General features: G+C 39.7%; 1 protein-coding gene across 5 annotated transcripts in view; it reads left to right on the top strand.

The window, feature by feature from the left end:
* The first annotated feature begins 780 nt into the window (after nucleotides 1-780).
* Nucleotides 781-23,492, top strand: part of TENM2 (teneurin transmembrane protein 2) — an 884,000-nt gene continuing 861,288 nt past the window's right edge. For 3 of the 5 annotated variants that reach the window (XM_040984151.1, XM_040984065.1, XM_040984225.1), the window contains exon 1: nucleotides 856-1,081. In XM_040984151.1, coding sequence (XP_040840085.1) covers nucleotides 856-1,081 — 226 coding nt within the window. Of the gene's footprint in view, nucleotides 1,082-23,492 lie in introns of all 5 variants that reach the window. The other 2 variants (XM_040984305.1, XM_040984174.1) reach the window with 2 other exon arrangements.

The following is a 23,492-nucleotide window of genomic DNA, read 5'->3' as shown; positions in this document are numbered from 1 at the left end:
ACTGGCTGCCAGCTCACCTGTTCCAAGGGTTCCTTCCTACCAGTTTACCTGTTGTGTTCAGTGATTTTTTTTCCCTACTTTTCCTTTTTTACAGTGGGTCTCTGAGTGATGAAGGGAATAGGATGGGCTTAGATGCATGATTGTTAAACTGTTAGCGCTGTTGTCAGCAAAATCTCTTGTTTGAATGACTGGGAAGAAATAGCCAGGTATGTCCAAGAAAAGAGATTGGCAAGAGAAAGAAATCTAGGAATTTGCTAAAGGCTTATTAAGGAAATTGGAAAAAGATTGTTTGCATGTCAAAATGACTTACTTTATTAGTCTTTAGACCCATTTAGGCAATTTGATGTTATTTCATTGTGACTTGGCAGCATAGTAAAGCGTTAATAGACTATATTTAGGCTACATACTCAGATATCCTGCTACATTTTATCATCCTTTTTATGCTGCTGCTGCTTCTCCTTTTTTGAACTGATTCATAGCAGAATCTTTGAGAGGTGGGCTTACCCTGTCACCTGTGTGTATTTTAGAAAATCCCAAGATAAAAAGGGTTTGCTGTGATTTTCCCCTTGAATCTCTTAAACAGAAAGAACTTTAATTTGCTGTATAGAGTTCTTCCATTCAGAATGATAATTTAAGTATCTTTGAAGCTTTTGTGATTGAGATTGTGCAGGGCTGACCAACTTTGCCTTTCCATGTTTTCATCTGAGTCAGAGCATGAGTCAGAACTGAAGACAATGTTTCTTGCAATCACAGTCTTGGTCTTTTCCTTTGATGTTATTAGGTGGTGAAGTGACAAGTGCCAGAACTCAGGCCTGACTTTTCTGAAAACATCAGCATACTACCCAATCTAAAATAATGGATGTCAAGGACCGGCGACATCGCTCTTTGACGAGGGGACGATGTGGCAAAGAGTGTCGCTACACCAGTTCGTCCCTGGACAGCGAGGACTGCCGCGTACCCACGCAGAAGTCCTACAGTTCCAGTGAGACTCTGAAGGCCTATGACCATGACAGCAGGATGCACTATGGAAATCGAGTCACAGACCTTGTTCACCGGGAGTCAGATGAGTTTCCTAGACAAGGTATGTAGAATTGTCCCCATTGATTTGCTCCGACCTGTCTCATGTTCTTGACTTGCATTGTTGCATGTCAATGACTGATGCTGGTGGAATCTGTACCAAGAAGTCTCATTAGAGTTCAGTATAAGAAAATCAATCCTTTTGTCTTTTCCAACTCCTGTAGTTAATGCAACTATGAATTAAAAATGATTTTTTTATTTACTCATTTGAAAGGTAGAACAATAGGGAAAGAAGGAGAGATAAAAGAGATATTTTATACTCACCAGATGATTGCAATGGCTGAAACTTGGGTAAGCTGACATCTGGAGCCAGGTCCTTCAGACTGGTCGGCCACATGGATAGCAAAGTCTCAAGCACTTAGGCCATCTTCTGCTGCTTTTGGAAGCCAAGTAGACAGGACTTGCATGAGCACTCCAATACACAATGCTGGCATAATAATCATCACCTAATATGAGATGCTGGCATGATAATCATCACCTTATGAGGATATCCACAGCATGTGCTCTAGAAATGCATCTTTTCTCATTAACACTAAATTCTTTGACAAACTAATGCTGATTTTAGATATCTGCTCTGGTGGAGTTTGGCACATGTGACGCATAGCTGACTATTGACTCACTGAAATATATTCCTGAATGTAGTATACCTCAGTCTGGAGTAGGCAGAGGTGAGGGTTCAAGTCATGAATGCTTTACACGTTTGACGTAAAACATTTTTTGAACAAGTGGTATACATGTAGTTAGAAGCTTCTATATTAACTATGAATTAGAAATGTTTTTCTTGCATTTTAGAGCATACGTGGGTCACATATATGTTATTATGCAGTTTCTCTGATAGAATTCTGCTTTTAAATTTCACTTTGATTTTTCTAGCAGTGATTTGATTCCTTTTACAGAGGGGAGATAAATATATTAAATATATATGTACATCTATATTTATTTATTTATAAAGGAGATATATATATATATTTTTTTTCCCCAAGCATTAACTGTTGGCTTTGTCTACCTGTTCAATGACCATGAAGAATTTTGTCACCTGTCCAGGGTTGCCATACAAATTTCAATGTGTAGGGTGAAGCAAAGTAATGCCAAGAGGCAGTGTGGTCAACTTCACTCACTAGCTCCTTGTCTTGCCCTTTGAGTATCAGCTTCGCCTTGTGTGTTCAATATAATGACTCAGCAAAAGTACAAATGAACACTCAAACTGCGGTGAATGAGCAGGCCAGGGTCATGCCACCAGCATCAAAGGTCTAGGCCCTGTTCTGCTAGGTTATTGCATCATTTATTTTCTAACACTGATTCTCTTTTGTGTGTGTGTTCTGTGTCCTTGGTGGTCAATGTTGCAGTGTGTTTAATTCCTTACGGGATACTTCACCTTGGAATTCCATTCCCATTTCTCTAGCTTCCTGAAATTACTTTCACGTCTCTCTATTTAGAAAAAAAAAAAAGTACATGCGCACACAGAGTACTATCTATATCATTGCTAGTTAACATCATGCCCAAGATGTATATGTTTATTTTCCAGATGATGTTCTAAAAAGCATGCACTCTTGTACTTCTAGTTTAGCCAGCTCAGCTTTTATACCTAAAACATATTTTAAAAGAAACAACAGAGATATTGTTAACATTATATTTTCATTGCTATTGTAGTCAGGTGCTAGATACCATTTTCATTTAGTTTTATGTTTTTTTTTTTCTGAGTTTTTGTTATTGAAATGAAACAAATGCTGATATTCCTCCCATGAGAAATCAGGGGCTGGGGCTACCTTAATATTTTTCTGGATAAAAAGCCTTTGCTATGGCACCTGACAAATGTTTTCAATTGTTGACTTTTCATATTACCTCGAAGTGTAAGCAGTAAGCTTTGGGGAAAAAAAAATGAGGAATCATGACTTAATTAGTTGAGTGCTTAAATATGCAAGATGAAAAATTTAGGAAGTCTGTATGCTGTTTCCAAGACTGTCACTAACACATGACATGAATGTTTTGAGGAATGATGCATGTCCAATGTGGTTGGAAAACTTCCATTTTCTGCTGGAGTTTGTGTTTCATTTATGGGGAGGCTGCATTCGTTTCTGTTTCTTGTGATTTTGTGCTGAAATATACCCTCTTCGCACGTCTCATTAAGAGCACGTCCTGGCTTCGTGATCTTGGTGCATGAAATCAGATTCTAGATTATTGTTGAATTGTGGATTGGCCTGTCACCTTTTCCCTTATTAATATTTACATAAAACGAAACCAAATGCTGGGATTTTATTTTCATATATAACTTTATCCTTCCTATTTAATTTAGTTCGCCTTCATTGATCATAACGGAAGGTGCTTGGCCATATTGAACTCATAGCTTTGCAATTAGCAATTCACACATGCAGCGTGTTGTTATTGAGCCCATATTTGTTTGTGTAATGTGTTTGCATGAGTTAAAAGCTGTGGCAGGCCAAAAGTAGAAATGAAAAGGCATCAGAAAGTATTTGCATATGCAAGTGCAATTCTTTCTGAAGACATCTATGAATTTATGCATGAAAATGTAGTCAGAGTCTGAGTGGATCTACTTTGATGGGTTCTAAAATTGAACTCTGCAGGAAGTAAATAAGCACATATTTAAGAAGAGGAGGAACAGGAGATACAATCTGGCAAGCAGTGTATTCAGCTTGAAACTTAGCCACTACAGAGAGGGTTAAAATAAATTTTATACTCAGTAATAACAATTTTTTTAAATGTCACACATTTCCTATTTTATTTTCTTATTCATGAAATCAAAGAGCAGGATCATCTTGCTACTTATTAGCCTAGAGGTACATTAGCAAGGATCATAGAGGGATCATCTCCTGCTGTATTCTTATTTAAAACCCAAGACACTGATCATAAAACAAACACACTCCTCACAGACAAGCAACTTGCGCAAACACAGTTGGATGACTCTCCAGATGCTCAGAGTGGAAAAGAATTGCCAGCCAGTGAAAGTGATGTGAGGCCTGGAGTCAGACCTTGCCTGCTTCCCCCAGCTGGTCTGCTAAAGTATCAAGTGTGAGAAGCTGCCATCTCCCAGCAGGAGAAATGGGCCAGGTATTCCCAGGAGAAGCTTGTGGCTGCTCCAGTCAGATCAGATAGCCTTGGCTTGCTTTCAACAACAGAGTCACCCTGTCCCTTCTTCCATGGGGGCTTCTCCTCCAAAGTGGGAGAACATGCAAATTACCTGTCTGGCCTCTATTATTCTGGGTCCTCCTGATGTGATAGGAGAGATTTGCTGACCTTTAGTCTGTGGCCAGTGAAGTAATTAGTAATTAGTAAGGGACTAATCCTGCACTAAATTGCATCTAGTGGTCTGAGAGTTAGTGCACCAGACCAATGTGGGCAGTCATCTGAGCCCTGGTCAGATCCAGCCCCATCCCAACTTGCAAAATAGATACCATATTGAATAATGAAGGTCAGCTAAGTTTCCAGGCGGATTGTACAAGCTTTTTGTCCAGGACCATGAATTGAGGGCTTGAGATCAGTATGATATACAAGACATCCTCTCTCTGAAGCCTGAAGTTAGATGTGATTTTTTATTATTCGTGCTTGTGGACCAGTAACTCAGGCCTGTGTTCTGTGTTCTATTGAAATCAGTACTTTATTTTTCAAGTGTGTTCAGCAACAATAATAATACAAAGAAATTAATGACAAATATTTTGTTGAACATTTTTAGTCAGGTGCCAATTTAAGCTCTCTGCTTTTGAAATAACATTTAATGCTCACAACATTGTGGAGTCAGCACTGTACATGCTTCTTTTCATGAATTAGGAAACTAGTCTTGCAGAGATTAAATAAGTCATCCAATGTGGGAAGCACAGAGAGAAAGGAGAAGAATTCAGGAACCACTGTGTCTGATTATCTCCTAAATAAATGACAGCAACCAAAAAGCAAGTTATTAAACTCTGAGAGCCTGAGGAAGGTCTGTGATTTTCACCTTTCAAGCCTTTAGCAACGGTTAGGAAGTGGTTCTGTGTGTGTGTGTGTGTGTGTGTGTGTGTGTGTGTGTGTGTGTGTGTGTGTGTTTTCTGCAATAGCCATTTGGAAATTTATAATGTCATTTGAAGGCCATACAAAATTATCAACATAAAAAATACAGCTTGCTATAAATCTATTGAATTTCCAGTCCCACTTGTGGTTGCTTTGGCAGGGCCAGACCAAATGATTTCATGGGCCTTATAAAGTCCCCTGGCTGGGCATTCCCCATCCCAGCTTTAAAGGATCAACACTTCTATTTCTTAATAACGTATAAACTTATTAGCGGTGGAACACATAATATTCATTAGCACCAGCCTCTCACACTGCTGATCTGCATTCTTGGCCACTTCCACTCCCTGGAAGTGCTCCCTCCCCTAAGATCTCTCCACTAACCACCGCAGTAGGAAAATATTCCTAGTGTGGGTATGTGTGCCACACTTTCAGCATTGATTCTCTGCCTTCTCTTAGCATCCTTGCTTTTCTGCTCAAGCTCTCAGCTTGGAACACTAACCAAGAAAGGCATTGCTATCTAAATGATATTGCTCAGGTAAGCAGAACTGACTGGTTTCTGTGCGAGCCCAGGCCTGGTGGCCCAGGGAGTTCAGCCATGCTTCTTATTCCTTTAAAAAAAAAAAAGCCTCCTCTTTCCACTTAGCACCTCAGGTCTCCAGAGAGGGAACTGAGGTTGAATTATTTCTCTGTATCTCCACCTGTCTGTTTGGGTCAAGGTTGCAGAAAGAATTGGGGGAAGATTGGATTTTCAAAGTTTTTTTTGCATTAATTCTCTCAATCTCACCTAGCAAGAAAATAAAATAAGCCCCACCAATTCTTTTGGCATACTTTTTGCTTTATTTTATTTTGGTATACTTTAAACACACGCATATGTGCACATATGTACAAACACACACAACTACATGTTAGGCTTTAGTTTGGATATTTTATAAACTAATTCTGATTCCCGTGGTCTTTAAGAGTTTGAGCAATGTATTTTGTTCTGTTTGATTTGACATAGAATTTAATCTGTGTTAATAATCTGAAAACTCGTGAACCATTAGTAAGCTGGAGTGTTACCTATATAGATTCAATTAGAATTTACTTTTGCTGCCATGCTTAGAATACCTATATAGTTGTGTTAAAATCATTTTGTTCCCATTGCACCAACATTAAAGTTACAATTTGTGTGCTAAAATCCACAGTGCTTTAATATACCTTTGAAGAACAATTTGACAGTTTAGTAAAGTTCTGTCATTCTTTTAATACTTAGTATGTATAAATGTACAAGAGTATTTCAAAAGCTCATTAAAAAACCAAATACAAAAAACTTATTTTTGAAACCCATGTGTAGTTACTTTGTAATACATGTTTTCATGAACTTTTACATAATCTCTCACATGCGTGGGTTTTTAAATTTCTTGCTCCTCAATAGCCTTAACTTTTTTTCCTCTTTCCAGTGATCTTTTTTTTTTTTTAATTGGAAAGGCGGATATACAGAAAGGAGAGACAGAGAGGAAGATCTTCCGTCCGATGATTCACTCCCTAAGTGAGCACAACGGGCCGATACTATGCCGGTCCGAAGCCAGGAGCTTCTTCCGGATCTCCTGCATGGGTGCAGGGTCCCAAAGCTTTGGGCCGTCCTCAACTGCTTTCCCGGGCCACAGGCAGGGAGCTGGAAGGGAAGCGGGGCTGCTGGGATTAGAACCAGCGCCCATATGGGATCTCGGGCATGCAGGGCGAGGACTTTAACCACTTGCGCCACTGCGCCGGGCCCTCCAGTGATCTTTAAAAGTACCCTTATATGTGGAGAAGATTGTTTTCAGCTTATTGTTCTATCTCTAGGTGGATTTTCTTTTGATAACCAAGATAACACGATGCCAACTAAATCTTTGGTTGGTTTAATTGTTTTAAACAAAATGAAAAGACTTTATAGAAACAATAAACTGTCATTTTTATCTTGTCCTGTTGGCTGACTGGAATCCTTGTCTGTGACTATCAGCGTAAGGGGGACAGTTAGCAATGCAGACATTGCAGCTGAACTCTGTTTACATCCCTGTGCTGATATGTTGTCAGTGAGGTCTTGAGTAAAGTCTTGAACACAGGGCCTGGCATGGTAGCCTAGTGGTTAAAGTCCTTTCCTTGCACACATGGGTATCCCATATGGATGCCAGTTCAGGTCCCAGCAGCCCAGGTTCTCATCCAGCTCCATGCTTGTGACCTGGGAAAGCAGTTGAGAACAGCCTAAAGTCTTTGGGACCCAGCACCTGCATGGGAGACCAGGAAGAAACTCCTGGCTTTGAATCAGCTCAGCTCTGGCCACGTGACTGCATGTGGAGTGAATGAACAGACAGAAGATCTTTCTGTCTCGCCTCCTCTCTGTGTTTCTGACTTTCCAATAAAAATAAATAAATCTTTTACAAGCAAACAAACAAAAAACCAGTCTTGAACATAGCCTGAATCTTTTTTTCTGCATTTGTAAAAATTCCCACCGTCTATATTATTGGGATTATTTCTTGCAATTAATTTTATACTGCACTGTGGACAGGGGACATAAGTGCCAAGTAAATGGTAATCACAGTGAATATTACTATTGGCATTTCTATCGCCTTCCAGTAAAAATGGAGACCACCTGCTCTCCAGTATTCTGTATAATAGACATCTTTTTTCTCTTCAAGTTTTTTCCTATGACTTGCAAAAATTCTGACACCTTCAAACGCAGTTCTCTTTTTTTCTTGTTGATGGAGTATATCTCTTTGTGCTACTGCCTTTTGCTCTCAAAGATGAACATAAGTCACACATTATTTTTCTATATTTAGAAAGGAGTTATAGATAGCATCTAACAACTGTCAGTTGATACCAACACATTGTAAAATAGTTGCTAGTCAGGCACCTTTACAAGTGAAAACTAAGGAGAAATTCTCTGAGATGGTTCTAAGGTTGTACCTTAGAACACAGACCAGATTTTGAACATGTGCCTTTAATGGCATGTAAATAAATATACATTTTAGAAATGAGTGTAAGAGACAAGTGAATCCATGTAAAATTCCTTGAAAAAATTATCCTGGCATCATCATTCTACATACAATAATTTTAAGGCCATAATTGCACACCAGCATTTCCTTGCACATGTTAATTACTCCTTCAAGGAATGTATCTGTGTTTTAAATAACTTTCACTTTATCAACTTTGCAGTTAACTTTGCATCTAACTTTCATTAAATCATCTTCCTTTTCCTTCTCCTTTTCAAGAGCAGCTTTCCCTTTTCCCCCAGTCTTCTTCCCTGTTTTCCCACACCAAATTATTTAGAACATTCTTATTCATCTGATTTTATTGGTCATTGCTTTCCCTTCTCGAAACTCTGTCATTTGCAAGTGGTATCCCTGCTCAAATTACCACGTGCAAAAAGAAAATGTTTTAGTTGACCTCATTGGAAATTTGAGCAGTACATGTTCATCTAGCTTCACAATTTTTGTTTATTTCTCACTCTCCTCACTTGAATGGGTTCTTTCCCGAGTTCTGTGTGAAGGTATGTGTTGGTAACCTCACTTTTACATTGCCCTCCCTTGGTTGTATGTTGAAAAGAGTCCTATTCATCCTTTGAGCTTCAGCAGAGTATTTTGAACAGGGCCCGGCTTGGGTGATGATCATGTCTATCACTAGATGAATTCATTTGGCCATGTCTTGGACTTAGGCTTAATCCAGCCCAAAGGCAGTTCATGGTGAATATCTCCAAAACCTGATATTATGGAATCCATGCAGAGAGAAAGGTTCTGATACTAGAAATTGGTGAGGAATATCAATTGGCTTGATAATGTTAGTAATGCTGGACACTGAGCTCCATCGAGTCATCTTTCAAGTGGTACTTTTGCATTCCTAATGGTCTTTGGAAATTAAGGAATTATTTATTAATTCATTCATTAATTAAGGAATTTTAGATCATCTTTGAGACTCCATCTTTTTGAACAAGTCTTCATACTAATGTTTACCCAATCATACCAGTTATCCCTACTTTTCTTATTTCCAAGTTTATCTTCCATGCAACGCTTCATATTCTTTAATACTATGTAATATTTACTTCTTTAAACTACTTCCTTCACCAAATATTCTGAATTTTATCTTTTGTATATCATAAATAGTTTGTTTCTAAAATTTTGTTCTATTTTTTTATGTCTCATTGATTTAGAATTATTTGGGATTTTCCTAGATGCATTCATGGAACGCAGTAATAGCCAAAGCAAAAATGGTTTATAGCCTCATATTTCTGTAACTAGGTATAGTAGGCTTATCACTACAAAAGGGAAAATAATAGTTTTTTAAAAGGAATCTAACCAAGAATTATGGATCAGGGATAGACTGCTAAACCATTTGATATCTTACATAGTCTTGAAGGATGAGAATAAGATGGATTGTGTCAAAAACAGGAGTATTTAATTAGAAGGTATAGTATATGCAGAAGTCCAAAAGCAGCACTGCCACAGTATCTCAAGAATCTGAAAGAAGTTCAAATTAGTAGAGTGAAGAATGGGGGTGTGTGAGTTAGGGACAAGTTGAGTCAGGAAGGCATGTCTGGGAGATGACATTATGAATATGTTGCAAGTAGACACAATGGCCAGCGAGGTGAGTAACGAAGTTGTGTTTTCATCTGAGCCAACAAGCCTAGTGACCTGAACTGAAAGAGTAGGCATGTTTAGAAAATGTGGGGAAACTAAAGGTTGTTGGCTGTTTAGGACAGTATAAAGGTGCAGGCAGATACATTGTCCTGGGATTCCTGGACACTGAGCGCTTTCTTGTCCTACAAGGAGAGTAGCACCTTTCTGATGCTGAGTGTACTTAGATAGTTGGGCAAGGTCATTGCTTGTAAATGATCTGTGAAGTGGAAGCGCTTAGACTGATAGTCTAAGTTCTTCTGGAATGCGGCACATAAAACTCAGGATAAAAATACTGTATTGTAATAGTCATTAGATATGTTTTTTTCTCCTTAACCTTGTGGCTTTCCTGCCTATGTAAATAGCACCAGCAGGAACAAACCATCTCAGACTGATCTGCAGCAAGGACAAAAAATAATGGGAAATGAATGATATTGCTTGTGTCCTACTATACAAATCACAATGCCATTGTGTATGACCATGGACTTTTGCATTTGAGACATTCTAAGACCCTCTAGGTGGAATAATCTAGCAGACAGCTGACCGTTCATTTTTTAAGGCATGAGTCAGATAGAGGTTTGGGAGTTAACAGCTCATAGTGTCAGAGGACTTTGTGTGGTCACCCAGGAGATGCTGTGTAATGGAAAGAAATAAGGAGCTTTTGAGGATGCTCTAAGTAGGAGGTGCTGTGAAGAGATGAGGAAAAAATGCCTCCCTTTCCTTTACATATAAATCTAAGCTGGATTCCAATGACAATCATCATTTTATTTCCCATCCCACAGCTTAGAGTTATGTTTCGTTTTACTCTCTAAGTTAGACTTCACAAGGATAACGTGTGGGCCATATTTCTCTCTTGGATAAATTTTGTTTGCCCTACAGGTGGCTTGAGAACTTTTGAAGCAAATGCTGTTTCATTCACATTCAAGTTTGTTTTATCCTTTTCTTTGATTGTACTCCATTCCTCCTTTTTTTTAGTCATTCATTTCATATGCCAGGCCCCTGAAACTTGTTGCAATTACAGAAATATGATGTCTAGGATCCGGTTCATCTTTGGAGAATACCTCTGTACAAACTGCGATCTTCTTCATCCCAGGAGATCTGTTTTACCAACTACCTCTTAGGTGACATTTTTTTACACTCTGAGTTCCTGTTTGTCTTAATGGGCTGTTATTGATGTTGTTATTCTCTATGAGTGAGTCAGGAAGCACAGCACATGGCTTCCATGGCTGTTGTGAAAAGTCAAATAAATCAGAAGCTCTGTGATTTTGTGTTGTGACTCACAGATGCAATGGTAAAAGAATTTGTTCTTATTAGTGGCTTATTTCCTCTTCTAATGAAAAGAATTTAAAGCACTTTCCAGAAAAGAACTGTAATTAGAAAACAGGGCTTATATGCCTAGCCAGGAAAGCAGTACCAAATCCCACATGGTGAAATGCCAATTTGTTGATTGTCTACTACAACCGTGACACTTATATATTCAGTTGTGTCAGTGGTTGCTTTTCCTGAGTATTGATGATGCATTCATTCTGTAAACACTTCCAGGCTGACTCTGTATGTTTTACTTATGTGTCTGCAGCAAGATGCTATGTTTACTGTATTGTAAGAGGTCTTTGGTGTATATTTGATCAGTGTCAAGATGCAGTTGTGACTGGTGAGAGATGGAGAAATAGCTGGTGTCTGCCTCACAGCAGCTTACATACAGTCTTAGGGATCAGTTCTGCCCCGCCCATGGTTGAATCATCATGCTGATATCATCAAAGGAGACGTTACATTGTCAGTGTCATGTTTTAGGTTTATAATTTAATTTTCAGCTCTGGTAATTCCAGAAGCATTGTTAGGGACATATGAAGAAGTGGGGACTGGCATGAGCCTGAAATGAATTCCTGTTCATTTTTTGAGCACCTTAATTGGCATGCATAGCTTATAATTTCCCTCTGTACTTCAACCCAACTCTATTTTTTTTTAAAGATTTGTTTATTTTTATTGGAAAATCAGATATACAGAGAGGAGGAGAGACAGAAAGGAAGATCTTCCGTCCGATGATTCATTCCCCAAGTGGCCGCAATGGCTGGAGCTGAGCCATTCCGAAGCCAGGAGCCTCTTCTGGGCTTCCCACATGGGTGCAGGGTCCCAAACCTTTGGACTGTCCTGGACTGCTTTCCTAGGCCACAAGCAGGGAGCTGGATGGGAAGTGAGGCTGCTGGGATTAGAACCGCTGCCCATATGGGATCCTGGGCGTGCAAGGTGAGGACCTTAACCATTATGCCATCGTGCTTGGCCTTCAACCCAACTCTTTAACACCACTGAGTTGTTTGATCTTCCTGTTGCATTGACTGTTTTCCTTTGCACTCAACTTCAACTTGGATTTACTTTAGTTATAAATCTCTGCTGGGGTCATTCAGAACAAATACCAAGTGTACACAAAGACAGTAAAAATAAGTGCAGTGCAGACTTACTTAACAACATTATTTGGAATATTTTAGTAGAATTACTGTATTATATTTAATGCATTTTTCTCGGACAGAAAAGTCTTTGTGAGGATGGAAAAAAAAAGAAACAAAAAGTCACCTGAGCATTGCTATATTCTCAGCTGAACCTGTTACTTCCCTTCCTCTCCCAGATTTGTTCTCTAGCCAGAACCACAACATACGAAGTTTCTCTTTGTTCAGCCTGGTTTATGAATAGTCAGTATTGGGTAGTAGCTGTCCCAGTGGGATGCATTTTAGTTTAAAAATGGTTTGGAATATTTTTTTTTAACTTCCCCTATGTCCACTGCCACCTGGCAGTCCATAATGTGTGCCTCTCAGTCTGCTGCTGTACAGCTCATGCATAGGGAATTAAAGCACTGGATTTATTTGTAGTACTTTGAACCGAAATGTAGAATTCATTGAGAGAGTAATTCCAGTGGGTTCAATTTGTTTCTGTGGATCTATTTGTTGTAGCTAAAGCACTGATGGAGGAATATTACTTTAATGTCCTCGCTAAAAGGAAAGAAAGAAAACATCCAATCAACTGTAGTAGGATGAATACCCATAGGCCAGTCAAATCCTTTACCACATGATCAAGTGGTAATAATACCTTAAAAGCAACCCTGTTTGCATGAGGCTTTTTAGTTCCAGTTCTCCTCAGTTGACAGTGACATTTCATTCAGTGCTTGCAATCCGACCCTCGTGTGTGTGTGTTGCCAAAGCTCTGCCCAGTGATGACCCAGTTAACACTTTTTGCTTTGCACACTGAGAGAGAGAACAGCAGGAAAGCTCCAGTGACGGGCTGAGCTGTCTGAATTGATCAGGGCAGGGTTGGGGACTGTGGCCTAAGCTCAGGCAGTTTTTACCTCTGAACTGATGGTGAGCTCCTAGTCCTTGCTGGGAAATTTGGAATGCCCCATGATCAAGTTTCACCTAATTAAATTGTAGTGCCTCAGAAGAAGGTCCTAAGGATCAGTAGTTTTATAAAATGTGTTTTCATAAATAAACTTCTTATGGGATTTGGTATAAAAAGGATATGCAGAATATAATTATTTATTTTTCATATTTATAATTCATTTTTATCTCAAGAGCCAAGACAGAACTTACACATTCACAGTTTGACTTCCTTAATGCCTACAGTATCCATCCCAGGGTCAGTGTGAAACCAAGGAGCCTGCCTGCTCCTATATGGATTGTGGGAACTAAAGTACTTGAGCCATCACCTGCGGAATCCTGGAGTGCATGTCCACAGCAATGGGGCTAGGACTTAAAGCAAACACTCTGATTTGGGATGAGGGCATCCCAAACAATACCTCAACTGCCAGATCCTTGCCACTGTATTTCTTTCAGTAATGGACAGTGTTTGAAGCTTATAGGACATGATGCTTAGCATGAAGGCTTAGAATCTTTTCACTGAAGAACCCATGATTTTTATGGCAGCTTCCTAATTCCTGGAGGAGTGGGGGTGGGGAGTACTGTCTTCATAAACCAAGAGTGAGCAGCCATGCACCTGTGTGTCTGGTAATGTAGGTCTTTGGTCGCCATCATCTACTTCTGCATTCCTGAGTCACACAGGGCAGGTGGGCTGATTCTTCTCACATATGTGCTTTTCATCTTGCATTCTGTTAAACATTAAAAGTGAAGATTTAATTTGAGCACCTGGCTTGGGATGTGGTGTGTAATCAATTAATTATGTTAATTGATCAGGCATCTTCAAAGTCAAAGCAGTAATCATGAATTTGGACCTAACATAGGTACGGAAGAGGTAAAAAGTCCCATATCCCCAGAGGTTGTGTAAGTCAAATGAAAGGCTCAAGTGGGGCAAGTTTTCTTTTATATATATATATGTGTATATATATTTATTAGTTACATTGCATTATGTGACACAGTTTTATAGGCACTGGGATTCCCCTCACCCGGGGCAAGTTTTCAATTGTGTACTGCTATGGATGTACTTGGAATTTGGCGCATGTGCAGGCAGTGCCTCTAGAATGGCAGGTTGGTGCTATCTGCAACTCAGGTCCAGTGTTGCCAGATCTTTCAAACTCTCCAGAAAATTGAAAAACATGAATTTGCTCCTAAAATCCCCATATCTTAAATATTTCCATAATCATCATGTGGACTCTTTAAAGCAGGGATTACGTGACATTCTAACCTCATTTCTTGTCCTGGACCGTTGCAGTAATGAAGTGCTAACTGCCCTCAAGACTAAAATCATTAAGCATCTGTAACCCCAGAAGTCCAGAATTAAACCTTGTGGACTGTCTTGACCAGTGAATCAGAAGGCAAGGGATAAGAAGCTGGTGATAAATGACCCCCTTGCTTCCGCCTGAAGGACAAAGCCTAAAGCCGCTTAGAAGGTCCCAGCACCATCACTAGGCACCTGTGCCATGGCCAGCACTGAACCTCATCATTACACTGGCTTCCCACCTTCTGCCTTGTCTCTGCCTTATTCTCTAGCTCTTGCTTCTTTGAAGCACTTCCAAAATAAACTATTTGTGCAGGAGCCTTCTCTGAGCCTCGACATTCAGTGCAAATTGAGTTAGACATTTGACAGTCACTGTGTTTTTAAAAATCATTGTGCAGACTTAAAGAAGACTTTCTATTCTCAGATGTGACTCTTAAGGCTTTTCCCAAAGGAATTTTTAGTTGGGACATGGTAAATTTACAGATTGGCATGTACTAGGTGTTAGGTGTTATTCAGGTTTTTCTTTCTTTTTTAAAAGATTAATTTATCTTTATTGGAAAGTCAGATATACAGAGAAGGAGACACACAGAGAAAGATCCGCCTACTGATTCAAGTGGCCGCAATGGCTACAGCTGAGCCAATTTGAAGCCAGAAGCCAGATGTTTCCTCCAGGTTTCCCATACAATTACAGTGTCCTAAGGCTTTGGGCTACCCTCCACTGCTTTCCCAGATTAAAAGCAGGCTGCTGAATGGGAAGTGGAGTGGCCAGATCACGAACTCATATGGGATGCTGACACTTTCAGGTGGAGGATTAGCCAATCGGACCATTATGCCAGCCCCGGTTTCTTATTTTTTCCATGAGCCTTTTCAATATCTGGATTTTTATTTTTACCTAAGAAATTTTGCTGTGTTTTAGTCACGCTTTTGCATGTTTTTTTTTTAAAAAAGAATTAACTGTTTTAAATACCTTTGGATGTACCAAAAACTTGAAAAACGATTACAGAGGATCTGGGTTGGATGTTTTGATTGCTTTGACCATTTGTTGGTAGTGCCAATAAGCTCTCTAACTATGTACAAGCAAAACTGATATTGTTTTCACATCAGATCTAGGAAAGTGTAAAATGAGAAGCTCTGAAGACACATGAATGTATCTTGGAGGTAAAAATAATGTCGTACCCCTCTTTTGTATGAGCAATAGCTGTAATGCACCTCAAGTGGATGGGTCATGAATATTGTTGAACAGGGGCTCCTTCTGTATAATTCTTTTAAATCTGGATGGCTATTACCTAGCTGCATAGCACCCTCTGCATCTCTACTCCTGTGCTTTTTCCCTGTCTCCACATGGCAGCTCTTGGCCTTGGATTATTTCTGCTCACTCAGAGTAGGATGAAAGGCAAGATTCTTATCCAGTGCCAGTCTTTTCAGTCCTCTTATCTTTCATGCATGATAAAATGATTTTGGGCTGCCCAAATATGTAAGAGCATTCTTGGAAATACCTATGTCCATGTTATTTTTAGCCAGGTGTGGAATGAAAGCCGACTTTTTTTTTTTTTTAATTGGTTTTGGATTTCTCCAAAACGTCTATCTTGCTTAGCAAAGACAATAATAATGGGGTTGGGTTGTGAAATAATGAGTAAATCTACCATATGTGATTCCATATGCAAATTCTTGTCCCAGGTACTGTACTTCTAGTCTACTTCCTTACTGTTGGTCTGTGAATGGCAGCAGATCATGCAAGAGCTTGGGCCACTGCCACTTGTGTGGGAGACCTGATGGAGTTCATGACTTCTTGCTTCAGCCCGGCCTTTTCCTGGCCATCGCAGCCACTTGGGGAACAAAACAGAGAATGCAACCCTTCTATACTTTGTCTCAAACAAGTTCACCTACATTAGCCTCCACTTCCTTGCTCTCAATGCTTGACAAGTATTGGCTTTTCCCTTCGTAATCATCCTTAATGGTCAGTGGAATTTGTTCCCTGGATCCTGAAGGTGATTTCATTCAGAAGTACCATGATCACTCTTTCAAAAGCGAGAAAACAAAATAAGACTATGAAATGCTCTTTTGGGACTTGATACTCCTTGTCATTGTTATGCAGCCTATCACAGCTGCCTCTGCATGGCCCTCTTTCACAGATAGGTATAGGGATGCCTATAAGCCACAGGCTGAGAATACAAAGGGGTCAACATTAGCTCATTTTGAATTTCCTTTGAGCTGAAATTCAAGATGATGCTCTAGATGTTCATTATTTGACTGTTTAGCTCCTGGAAAATTACTCTGACAACCTTGTCTTTCTGGAGCTTTTTGTCACCATCATCTGTGTTACTGAATCTGCAGTATCATAACGGTCTCCTTCTCTTATCTAATGGAGAGAAAAAAAGGTGAAAAACTAATGTCAGTAGCTTCCATTTAGGGAACACTGACTACATGCTCCATTAACACCCCCTGGCGTTGATACATGAGAATCATCAGCATGTCTGGGAGCGGCCAATGTTAAGGGGTTGGTTGCTCCATCAAAGGCTGGAGATGTGTATGGAAGATTGGGAAGAGTCAAACCTAGGGAATCTCAGTGGCTTCTGCTTGTAGAGGCTGGAAAATAACTGTTGACTGACTATGTAACAACCATACTTTGCTTCTCCAAGGACGTCAGGGAAAAAAATTACATCCATATGTTGAAATGGTCTGGTCAGACAGGCTGCTGGAAAAGAGAGTGTCATTATAGCTATTAAGACAATGCACAGGGTTATTTTGGTGCTCAGCTCTGTGCAGCCAGATGGAAATCGTAGTTCAAGCTTGGTGTTGTCAGACAGCAGAGGCCATGGGCAAAGGGGAAGGCACGGGTGAGTGATTTTTGACTGTTTGTCTCTAATGTGTGTGGCCAGTGTCACTCCCATCTCTGATGGCTGTGATTTATTCTATTATACTGTCAGGATTAAAACACCTTAGCAGGAGAAAAATAAAAGGGATACAAATGCTGTGTCATTGATGTGACAGATGCTCTTTCTCTGGAAACCATACACGACGAGAGAATGGGAACTCTCAGAAGTGCCATGGCCATACAATGTCAGAGCCAGGCAGACCTTTGGTGATCACTTGCCTGAAGCCCATCATTTTAAAGACAAGGAAACTAAGCCTGGGGGGACTGGTCTGGTGGTGAAATCAACACAAGCTCCTAAACTGGGGGCTTTGACCCTAAACCCCTAGTTTAGTATTCATTAATCTGAATCATTTAAACTCATTGTTTCTCTTCCTAAGTACATAGAGTTGAGTTTTCCATTAAACATCTATTTATGTTTTTAACAGAAGAGAGAAAATGAAGAAACACAATTGGAAGTTTCTTTTTTGTCTTCAGTGTTCGTGCCAGAACTGTGGTCCTTAGCTCTTGTGAATGTTGGTTGATTTCCATTTCCCCCTCCTGGACTTCCTCCTCTGGTCTGAACAAAAGGAGGTATTTCTCACCTCCTGGCCCTTGTTAAGTGATGGGGCAAGTCACCCTCTGCCTGTCATGGCTGCCAGCATCTTGCTGTGTCCTCGTTTACCTTTCTGAGACCTTCTTCATCCATGATCTCTCCCCATCTACTGCTGCTGCTGTGTTAGTGAACAGGAAGTATCTGAGCAAGTGAGAGTCCCAGACCATGGAGAAACCCATTCACTACCCAGTTTCTACCTGGTATATCTTTCCTTACTGTTGCCCTGCATTCTGGAAACTGACAGGTTTATAAATTCCTTAAAAATCAGTAGAAAAACACAGTTGGAATGACAGAGGCTCACCTCTAAGCCTACTCCCTACCGTGGTGCTCAGCAGGTCTTTTCAGCTTTTTCTGAGCCAAAAAGGTCTATTCCGTGTTGGTCTGGACCTCTGGCTGTATCTGCTGTCCCAGTCTGGGAGCTGAGTCTAAGGCAGTCACTGAAGTCCTTACACCAGTAGGTACCAGGAGTGCCTTGTTCCCGTTGGGTCACACTGCCTGCTAGGGCCATTCTCCGAACATCCAGAAAGACCATTATCTTCCCAACTCTGGATTCTTATCACTGTACAGCATTAATTCTACTTAACATGCTTCTCAGAGCCCACATCTCATGACGTCCCTCTTGTGCCTAGGCTGTCAGGCTCTGCCTAGGGTTCTCTCCGTAAGAGATGAAATCTGCCATGAGGTTGGCTTGGAGTTGAAACAAAGCATTTCCATTTCTCAAGATTTCAATGTGGGAATATATATTTCAACATGACAGTCTACATGGAAAGCTGCCACCCTAAAGACAAACTGAGGAAAACTACTGGCGAGCCGGCACGTGTTCCTGTTCGTCAGAGTTCTGAGTTTCTGAGACCAAGCTAACCACTTCCAGAAAGTAGTACTAGAATTGCCTGACATTCTAAAATTGTTTGGGCTTATGTTTTTATCTATATGTTTGAAAAAAAAACAGACCAAAAAAATTCAAGACTTATCCAATAAGAATATTCTTTGTTTGTTCTAATAAATCTTCTGTTTCTGTGCCAAGGCATGTAAGCTGTGGATGGCAAGCAAGAAAAGTAACTGCATAAATAAATAAAGCAAGAACAAAGACTGCTGATCTCCCTTTCTCTGATCCCAGGGGGTTGATTCCAGACTGGGAGCAATCTCTTCCAAAGCTTAGATCAGGAAGGATATCTCAAAAGCATCAATGTCTGTAAACGACGTGGAGGTCTTGTCTGCTGTGGTGTTTTTGATCCTCTCTTTCAAGCCTGAGCTCTGTGGCAGCTATGCTGAACCTGAAATCCAGCCTAGATTTTGGGAAACCATGGGAGATCACGCAGTCAATAGATATTTCTCCTAAAGCTAATTTTTTCCCCGGTGATGTTGCTTAGGAGCTGGAGATCAGCCTGGAAGAAGGCACCACCCAAACTCTCAGAAAACCCCCAAGCTAGGGCAGAAGTGGCAGAAAGAGCGATGTCATGCTATGACCATTGAGAAACTACCTGCTGGGTGGAAGCGGGGTCTGATATGAGCAGAAGGCGAGGCTTCGTGGCCATCCTATTCCTGGCAAGGCTCTCCGCTGCAAGCCTGGAGGTTTCCAAGATCCATTTAGGTCTGCTTTGGTGTGAACTGGATCACTAAAATAGACAGAGAAAATAGCATCCCAATATTTAAATATATGATTACCCTTTCTTTGTAAGTACTTAGCTGGAACTGTCTTAGGATGAATACTAAAGCGCCTATCTGTGAATGTAGACCATATTGGAAACAGATTTACTGTCCCAAAGTGTACTGCTTACTCAGCCATCTGATGAGATCTGAGCACTGAGCAGTTTGAGAGGGATGCATAGGGCTGCCTTATTACAAGATGCTGTTATGAGCTATAGCAGCTTTCCTTATGCTCTACGGCTGTCGCCCAACAAGCTACACGAATGTAAGCAGTTTTATTTGCAATTTTTTTTTGCTTACATTTCCTTAGCATGTTCAGATTATGGCTTCTCACAGCCCAGCTTCTAATCTTGTGGAAGTCCCTCTTTTCGGTCTGAACCAAAAAGAGTTTTTACTGCTATTGGTACAAAGTCTTCCATAGAGAGGTCAATAAGGGTGTCTATTGATGCTGTCACTTGGAACTTGTTAAAAAAAATGAAGAAGAAAAGGAGAAAAAAAATATTTTGACTTTTGAATGTCATGTTTAGGTCAAAGAAGACATAGTATCTGCATGAATTATTGTGTCTTCTGACCATAGGACAATGAGTCAGAATCGGGAGGACTAATATTGCCAGAAAGAAAGAAACAGTTCTGGGTTTCATTTCAAGATTGAACCCGAAACAGCAAAGAAAGAATTAATTTCATATGAGATTTGTACATTAGGCTTGGTGGTTACATACAAATTATAGGCTGGGAAATTAGTGTTGTTGTTTCCCCTTGAATGTGTGAAAGTGAATAAGAGAAATTGATGACGTTAATAAAAATGATAATAACAGTAAATTAGCTTATACTACATGTAAATAATTGTTAAACTGAGACCTGAATGAACCTCAGACAGCTAGAGACTTGGGAGAAAGCCAGTTTATTCTTATTTTCTAAAGCATCCTTTAGATATAATTAATTGTGTTATTAGCAATTAGAATAAATATTTAACATACAATATTTAGTGCTCAGAGTCGTTCCCTTTATATTTGTTTTTGGGAGATAGTGTGTTCATTAGCGCTTGCCTGGCCTGGGTTTGGGAAATGTGATACTCTCGCACATGACTACATGGGCACGCCTTCCCGAGGAGAAGAGCCCAGCGCACTCTGCTGAGGCTGCACGCATTGGGCAGTCGCCCTTCAATGAAATCTTAAATTGTCGGCACTGGATTTTTTTTTTCTGATTATTAAAGCAGTGCACAGCCATTGTAAAGGATTTGAAGAGACATGTCTTCATAGTGTTTGTAATTGTTTTGGTATACAATGATGCCTCAAAACATCTGTGGAAAACTATAATTAAAACTGCAAAATGTTTTTAAAATACATGTAGCTTCTTGGTAATAGGTGCTTTCTCTGAACTTTCTGAAGACCATATATTTTTGTTTTCTAGACGTTTGCCTCGGTGTTTGCATGTGCAAAATATTTTAAAACTGGAGTTAGGTTTTACTTGACCTTCTTTTGTCAAGGATGCTTTTTTTCCTCTTTTGTTACATAAGCAATGTAAGTAATCAACTCAAAGGCTGTGTAACAAGATGGCCAGCTAGTAGTATCTGCTTGCTGTGGCTGTAAGATACTGTTTGGAGTTTACTTGCATTGTTATCCAAAGCATACACACGCCCAGGGCAGGAAACCTGGGAATAAAGAGACAGAGACAGGGCTTGCTACATTTTTCTGTCTTGTGTGTCTGGGAAAATTTCCACCTTAGCCACAAATCATCCCTAGGGAGGGCAGTGTCATCAGATGAGAAAGGAACAAAAAAATAAAATGATGTCTGATTCCCCTGGGAAAAATAGTTCTCAGGTGAAAATTAATCTCAGTGTGTTACAACATTTGCTACATACACCTGAACAAAAGAAAAGAAGAAAAGCTTATGAGAAGATGACTTCTCCCCCTCAAGTCATCGTTCACAGTTTGTTATTCAGTGTGTTGTGACACTTGCTGCCCACAAGTGTCAGTGTGATGGACTGTGTTCCAGGACACGCCAGCAGAGGAGAAACCCTGTGCTTAGTACTTGAGGGCACCTTGCCAGGGTGCCCTGGCCTGAGGGCAAGCGAGAAGACTCCGCCCTTATTCTTGGCTCCATGTTTTCTGCTTTGGCCTTTGTGTGCTTTGGATCAGAATGCAGTAATCCGTTTTGTTCTACACCCTGAGAGACCCTTTGCACCGAGGGTAAGGGGAGGCAGATGGCATCTTAGGCGGTTATAGCACCTGCAGAATCTCTTGTTGAGACTCACAGGGCTAACCTGATTGCAACCTTGACAAGTAATTTGCTCTCTTTTAGCCTTAGTTTTCTCCCCTACAAGTGAGACCCTCAATGACCTCAAGGCCCCTCTGTGTTCTGTAGCCTGAGTCCTAGCTCTTCAGCTGACCTGGTAGACCTCACAATGGATCTACTCATCTTTAATTCAGTCAAGTAAATGCCACAGTAAGATTCTCCAAATATTTGTGAAAAAATGCATATGAATCACAGTCTGACTGAAGAATTTTCAGATGTCCTAAAATAAAAATGTGGCCTGTTAGGGCAGATATTTGACCTACTGGTTAAGCCTCTCATTAAGCTTCTTGCTCATACAAACCTTGGTAATAGTAGAGACAGTGCGAGTACTTGAGTCCCTGCCACCCAAAGGAGAGACCTGGACTGAGCTCCAGGCTTCCCACTTGCGACCTGGCCTGGCCTAGCTGAACTGTTGTTGGCATATAGGGAATATGCTAGCAAACAGTATATGTGTGTGTGTCCCTCCCAATGTCTACCAAAGCATACTAAAAAAAAAAATTTAAAAACAGCCGTTTTATTCCACCTGCTTTGCATGCTGTTACTTTCATCCTCATGAAGATGCTTCAGCAAACGGTGTCATTCCCCACCTCTGATCCCAATTGGATATGTTTTTAAATAGTGAGTGATCAGCATAACCTCCTAATACTGTCAGTTGATGGAAGCAAATGGTGTTGTAAAGAAACTGAGAATTTTGGGAAAGACTTAATATTAACTACATACACATGCACGTATATTCACACGTGCATTCAAATACAAAACTATTACTTTAGGATTTTAGTTTTTGAATTCTTGAGGAGTTGAATGTTTGTTCTCCTCTTGTACTTATCAGTACATTCTTAATTTTGTTCCTTAAAAAAATAAAATCCAGGGCAAGTGCTTACATTATCACTGTCATCTGCTTGAAGCCTGAATTTCATTAAGTAGATTGTTAATAAAATGAGGAATGATATATCACAACCGCAATGCTGTATCTCCCAGAGTTAATGAAGAGTTATAATTTTCTAGACGACAAATTAAAAGGCTGTTAAAGTGGTTGGTAGACTGTCAATGGATTTAGCAACATTCCAATTAAAATAGGGCATTAAAGAGAATTAAAATCTTGAATTTAGAGAAATGAGAAAATATGTTTAATATGTGATTTAATATAGTTAGGAGCCTTGGAATCTTTACATAAGATGAGATAAATGTCATCTTAACAATATTCTGACACATTTAAGAAATATCTAATATATAAACTTGCTTAATAATTTGCTTGTATAAAGCATTAAAATTATACTGCATTATAGCAACATTAGAGAAATAATATTTATGTTTCAGTTTAATAAGTACCATATCACTGCCTATGTAATATTTATACATATTAATATATGTAAGTTTACATATAACTCATTCCTAGCAACTTTTATTTTTTGCGTTTTCATGTAATTTATATTTAACTGTATACATTTTTATGTAGCATAGGTAGACTTTTGTCTGTTCTTTAAAATGGTGCTTCAGTGTGACATATCTTCAGTATTTTCCTTTTGGTTAGTCGAATACCATTAATTGGACTGATGTTTTAAATTTTAAGTAAGTACTCCCTGAATGTTAAGTAACCAGGTATTTTCTATTTTTACTGCAATAAGTGTTCAATAAATAATTCTGTATATATTTTAGAGTAAGTTTATGGCAATGGAATTAATGGGTTACAGAGGACTCACAGTTCTGCAGCTCTTCAAAC

Source organism: Ochotona curzoniae, unplaced genomic scaffold, assembly GCF_017591425.1.
Source record: "Ochotona curzoniae isolate NIBS_2020 unplaced genomic scaffold, NIBS_Ocur_1.0 contig_1, whole genome shotgun sequence".
Taxonomy (NCBI): domain Eukaryota; kingdom Metazoa; phylum Chordata; class Mammalia; order Lagomorpha; family Ochotonidae; genus Ochotona; species Ochotona curzoniae.
This window is presented reverse-complemented; position numbering and strand designations above follow the sequence as displayed.